The sequence below is a fragment of the Nematolebias whitei genome, chromosome 16, assembly GCF_014905685.2.
Source record: "Nematolebias whitei isolate Nwh7 chromosome 16, NemWhi1, whole genome shotgun sequence".
Lineage (NCBI taxonomy): Eukaryota > Metazoa > Chordata > Actinopteri > Cyprinodontiformes > Rivulidae > Nematolebias > Nematolebias whitei.
The window spans coordinates 2,885,389-2,891,604 of record NC_056513.1 but is presented as its reverse complement, the minus strand read 5'-3'; the positions used below and the strand labels follow the sequence as shown (position 1 = coordinate 2,891,604).

General features: G+C 43.3%; 1 protein-coding gene across 1 annotated transcript in view; it reads right to left on the bottom strand.

Moving 5' to 3' along the window:
- LOC119423023 (protein Dok-7-like) overlaps window positions 1-6,216 on the bottom strand; it is a 38,548-nt gene that overhangs the window by 18,306 nt on the left and 14,026 nt on the right. The window contains exons 2-3 of the mRNA XM_037690434.1: window positions 4,615-4,806; window positions 1,384-1,584 (exon numbers count right to left, since the gene is read on the bottom strand). Of these exons, the coding sequence (XP_037546362.1) occupies window positions 1,384-1,584; window positions 4,615-4,806 (393 nt within the window). The remainder of the gene's footprint in view (window positions 1-1,383; window positions 1,585-4,614; window positions 4,807-6,216) is intronic.

The following is a 6,216-nucleotide window of genomic DNA, read 5'->3' as shown; positions in this document are numbered from 1 at the left end:
TCCATCCATCCATCCATCCATCCATCCATCCATCCATCTCTTTCTACAGCCACCTCCTCCAGCTCTTCTGGGAGGACTCCAACATGTTCCCAGGTCACCAGGGTCTCCTCCCAGTCAGACATGCCTGAAGCACCTCCCTAGGGAGGCACCCAGGGAGCATCCTTACCAGATGAACCACCTCACCTGTCTCCTCTGGACGTGGAGGAGCAGCGGTTCTACTCTGAGTCTCTCCTGATAACTGAACTTCTCCCCTGTCTCTGAGGGAGAGTCCAGCTCTGCAGAGGAAACTCATTTCAACCTCCTGGATCCACGAGCTCATTCTTTCAGTCTCTACCAGAGTTCATGACCAGAGGTGAGGGGAGGAACGTAGACCGACCAGTAAACAGAGAGCTTTGTCTTACAGCTCAGCTCTCTCTTCACCACAACGGACCGACACAGAGTTCGCAATACTGCAGATGCTGCACCAATCCATCTGTCAGTCTCACGCTCCATTCTTTCCTCACTTGTGAACAAAACCCCGAGATGCTTGAACTCCTCCACTTGAGGCAGAACCTCGACCCGAAGAGAACGATCCATCCTTTTCTGACTGAGGACCGCGGCCTCAGATTAGGAGGTGCTGGTTCTCATCCCAGCTGCTTCACACTCGGCTGCGAACCGCTCCAGTGAGAGCTGGAGATCACGGCACGATGACGCCAACAGGACCACATCATCTGCAAAGAGTAGAGATGAATCCTGAGGCCACTGAACCGTACTCCCTCCTCCCCCTGGCTGCACCGAGAAGTTCTAACAATAAAAGTTATGAACAGAATCTGTGACAACTAGCAGCCCTGGAGGAGTCCAACTCCCACCCTGAAGGCAGTGGTGTAGTCTACATTTTTCTAGTGGGTATACTCTGAATACCCGAGCATCGCTTCGACTACACCACTGCCTGAAGGGGTCAGACTTACTACCGGCAATGGGAACCAAACTCTTGCACCGCTTGTACATCATCATAATCTCATAAAGCACTGGATGAATTTAATGAAACTTGCAGAAATACAAATGGATGTTCATGTAGACTGATCACCTTTTGGGGTCAATTAATTTTAAGATAAGTGCCACAGGTAGTCAACCTTAGCAAACAACTCGGTCAAATTTACAGACTGAGCCCAAACGTGGTGTGACCGAAGCCGAGTCATCCTCAACACATAGTTTGAGCTCTTGTGAGATCTAACATGAAATCATAAAGTCAGTTACAAGGTTTGACCAAACCAGCTGCAACTTTGTTCCCTCTCCTCCTAACATGATCTTTGTTTAACGCTCTGGTGGTGGGGTCGATTCTTTCCTTCGAGGGACTCGAGGGTTTTAATTAGATTTAAGGTTTTCAGGACCCAGGTTACTCACACAGTCCACAGCGGGTCCCTCCTTCGAACACAAAGCCGTTTGGCACGGCGCCGAACCGACGCAGCGCCGACAGCTTCCAGCTGCCGACGACGACAGGAGGGAGGCCCCGGGTAAGGACCAGCAGGTTGTTGCACAGGTGGAGGGAGGCGGGGCCACTTTCCAGTTTGGTGCCTGGCTCGACGTCGACGCTGAACCTGTGGACTGAACGGGGAGGATTTAAAAAGTTTGAAAAGATGGAACGGAGAGTGCTCCACTTTCTCAAGGAGCTGTAATAACTCACCTGGAGAGTCATTAATCATCAAGAGAATGAGCCACAGAGCAGGTGGAGGTGGAGCACCACAACAGAAGCAGAGCCTCTGGGTGTGTCCCGTAAACAAACACAAGGACGTGGCCGGTAGCTGGGGCAATGATGATTAAACCGTTGTTGGGCTCTGCTGCTCCTAATTAGTCTGGTTTGTGCAGATGGCACATGGTCCGTCTGCGGCCCTGAAGTTTGTGAGTTTTGATCAAACAAGTTTCAAGCGTCATTTAAAGCTGGCTCTCACTCAGTAAACTAAACTTCAGGTATACATCGTGACCATCGCTCGTTGTGGTTTTTAACAGAATAACAAGCATTTAAATTAAACTGGAGAAGTTTATCTGGCGTCTTGTTCCACAACTCTTTGTCTTCTGGTTCTGCCATCTACTCGCACAAGACTCAATCAGAACATTTCCCTTCGTGGTTTCACGACGGGGCACGAGTCCAACTCTAACTCCTGTAGACGTCTAAAGACCCATCTCTTCTGTGAAACCCGTCAAGTTTAACACCTCAGACACGTGTAGCCCAGTCTGAACAGTGCACACCAAGTTCATAGTAATATTATTTAAGTTTAAAAACAATGTCTAAGTGATAAAAGTGGAATAAATATGAAAGATAAAAAAACCTCCTTTGTCATTTAGAAATGTATAATTTTAAAAACAGTTCATATTTGGTCAAGAAAATCTAGTTTAAGCATTTTGAAACAGGTAGTTGTCATTTCTACTACGTTCCTTGAATGTTACATAAAAGTTGTTTAAGGGGTTCATGCCACGTGGCAGATTACAACCTACTCTTTGAGTTGTGCTAACTTTGCCCAATCAGAAGGGAGTGGGCGGGACTAATGGTACGCTGCATGAAACGTGGGTCTGTGTGAAAACCAGACGAGTGCAGAGAGCACAGCGACGCAGACGTGGGACAATAGCAGAGTAAAGCTGTCCATTACGTTAATGCAGAGTTGCCGACTGTAACGGACTTTAAGAAGCAAATGAAAGGTACGTACCTGTGTGTGTATGTTTTATGCTGCTTCAGAATGATGCAGTGTGTAGATGAAAACCGTGCTAAGTGCAACTAGCATTTTAGCAAGCTAGCACGATGTAGCAGCTCGGGTTTTTGTATATTGAAATGTAAATGACAGTGGCTGGTTAAGCTCTTAATGGCTCCATATGAGAAGCCAGTGTGTTTTAATAAGGGATATATACGGACTGAGAGCTGTTGATGTGTGCAGTGGACCAGCAGCTCAACTTTGGATGAGTTAGAAGTTCCCCATTCAGCCGCTGGATCCCCATCTGTGACTTCAGTGTTCGTGTGACATCACCTGCCTACTCACCTTGCTCAGTGCCATATTAAAGGGATCTCCACATCTACCTTTTCCTGACCCAATCTAAAACTTTGCAGGATTTGTGAGTGCAAACCTAAACCAAATGCACGTGCTTTTTATTTTATTTGCTCAGTGAGCGAACGAGCCGTTCGTTTTTAGCTCCCACGCACCCAAGCATCGATTCAGGCCTGCAGCGGGTTATATTGGGGTTGAATTTTATGTTTGAAAAGCCTTACTTGAAATATTAAGGGGTAATTTGGACTGCAAATAGTTTGGGGTTGAAAACACTAAAAAAAATTGTTTTTGTTTTTATTTTATTTACGTGTTTTTTCTTTATTAAAAGTGTCTTTAAAATTTAAATCAGGCATCAATCAGTGTCTTATTTGAAAGTTACTTTAAGTGTTTTTTGTATTCCAAGGGACTGTATTTAATATACACATACATTAATCATAAGTAAATTCTTATTGGGTTAAACAAACTGTAAAGTCATAATCTCCTGCTAAATGGAGGCACCGCCGTTAAATTAAATATAAACAGTAAATTGTATTTCCTGTAAGCTGTTAGTAGTTATCTTTAGAATAATGTTCCCAGGGCCCCGTCCAATGTACAATATTCAATCTAACCTATTGATCAACTCTTTAGCTACGTGGTACCTGTCTTAAGCATTTCTGGGTCTCCTCAGCTTCTATCTGAAAAGATTCAGGACTAAAAGCTCATGTCAGGATTTCCTACAGTGCTGACGCTTTAATATTATTTCTTGCTTGTAAGTTGCTTTCAAATGAAAAATGACCAAACTTTGTGTTCATCAGTCAAAAGACAAAAATGCTCTTTTTTTTATCTCAGCGAAACTTCTCATCCTCAGAGATCGAGCAGCAACTTCTCATCAGCTTCAGGTATTTGACCCGTTACAGCGTCTATAAAACGTGTTTTATCCGTGTGATAAACTTGGACATTTTATACAAAGATCGCCTTCTAATCATCCCTTTTCATAAACAAGCGAATTATAAAACAAAAAGAAGTACCGGTACATTTCACCAACTCAGAGAGTCAGCAGGAGAGAAAATAAACCAAAAAAAGATTAAATCTGTTTAAAGTGATGCTGATCGTCTCTTTCTGACAGCTCGTACGGATAAAAGTGGCTCATCCTCGGCTTCGTGAGCAAACGTTTTAATCTAAAGTTCAGGATTAACAGCGTTTTCACATTTATACGACAGGCCAATGAAGAGTTGACGTCATTTTTTTAGTTACCTACGTGCGAGAAGACAAACCAAGAGCGACGACAGCTTCATGCTGCCTTCTGTTCGCAGCGCAGAGGCTAACCTCATCAAAACTTAAGTAAACTACGGTCATTCTTTCACATGGTTCCCAACACAGGTCCTTGAGGAACACCATCCTGCATGTTTTAGTTGTTTTCTTGCTCCAACACACCTGACTCAGTGATTTAATGACTTCCTCGTGTTCTGCAGAAGCCTGTTAATCACCAATTCATTTAAATCAGATGTGTCAAAGCAGGGAAACAACTCAAACGTGCAGGATGGCGTTCCTCAAGGACCAGGGTTGGGAACCGCTGGGTTAGAACAACAGCGGGGTTGTGACACGTCGCTACAGCACTGACCTTCACCCAGGCTGTAGCGGAGGCGGGTATCCCAGGCCAGCAGGGCGTCTCGGCTGCTGAAGCCCAGGACCAGCGAGTGTGCCAGGCAAAGAATGGAGAGGGTGTAGGAGACGCCTTCATACCCCGGGCCCGGCTCCACGCCGCAGATCCCCTGAACGGAGGAAATTATACGCACATTCAAATAAAAACGCCCTCGTTTATAAGATGGGTTTTTCCAGCAATGCAATTAAAACATAACTTTTTGATTTATGGTTTATTTAAACTGAGCTCTGATGAATCTGAAAAAATAATGTGACGTTATGACGAGCGCTCATTTTCTCACCACTTGGTGTCAAAATAAAATGTGAGACCGGAGAAATTACTGAGTGCTGGATGACTGCTGAATAAGCTGAAACTGAGCTGTTGAAGCTAAAACAAGCAGAACACTAGCTAAAAGCTAAAAGTAGAAAAGAGGTAGGTAGAAGCTGAGAGTAGCAAAAGGCTAGCTAAAGGTTTACAGGAGCAGAATGGTAGCTAAAAGCAGCAAAACAAGGCTAAAATAGAACGTTTGCTGGAGATTTTAAAGGGGACGATATTTAAGAGATCTGAGTTTTTCTGTTTATAAAGATAAATATTTTGAAAGGTGTAAAAGTTAAAAGAACTAAAAGTCATGGCACCCGTCTCTTCAACGAGCTGCACGTTTTGATACACGAAGCGCTAAAACAGCACAATGCATGCAGAAGTTTTCAGACTGAAGAAAATGTACAGAAAATAAATTACATTGTTTTTCTCAAGCAAACAAGAAAGCTCTTGAAACGTTTAAACAAAACATTTTAAATACACTTGTATAAATAATTATGTCATAGAGTTATGTGTACGGTATATTTTGTATTTATTATAAAACGTTACTAGAACCTCCTTCTTCCACCTGCGTAATATCATTTAAATTAAAAACATTTTATTTAAAAATGATGCAGAAGAACTGGTCCATGCATTTGTCACGTCTAGACTGGACTATTGCAATGGTTTATTATCTGGGTGTCCAAATACTTCTTTAAAACGTCTTCAGTTGATCCAAAATGCTGCTGCCAGAGTCTTAACTGGAGTTACTGGGAGAGATCATATTTCTCCAGTTTTAGCTTCTCTCCACAGGCTCCCTGTCAAATCCAGAATAGAATTCAAAATCTTACTTCTAACCTACAAAGCCCTCAACAACCTAGCTCCATCTTATATTACAGATCTTGTTCCATATTTTCCCAACAGAGCACTTCACTCTCAGACTGCAGGTTTACTTGTGGTTCCTAGAGTTTACAAAATCAGAATGGGAGGAAGATCTTTCAGTTCTCAGGCTCCTCTCTTGTGGAACCAACTTCCAGTTTCTGTCCATGAGGCTGACACATTGTCCAGTTTGAAGACTTTCCTTTTTGATAAATCCTATAGTTAGGGTTGGGTTTCCTGAGCTATCCCTTAGTTCTGCTGCTATAGGCTTAGACTGCTGGAGGACAAACTGACTGTATTCTTCTCTCTGCTACTGTCTTTACTTACTCTACTCTCTACCTGTTTGTAATTATTTTCTCTCCTTGACGTGTTTTTTTGTCTTTCTTCCTATAAGGGTTACACCTG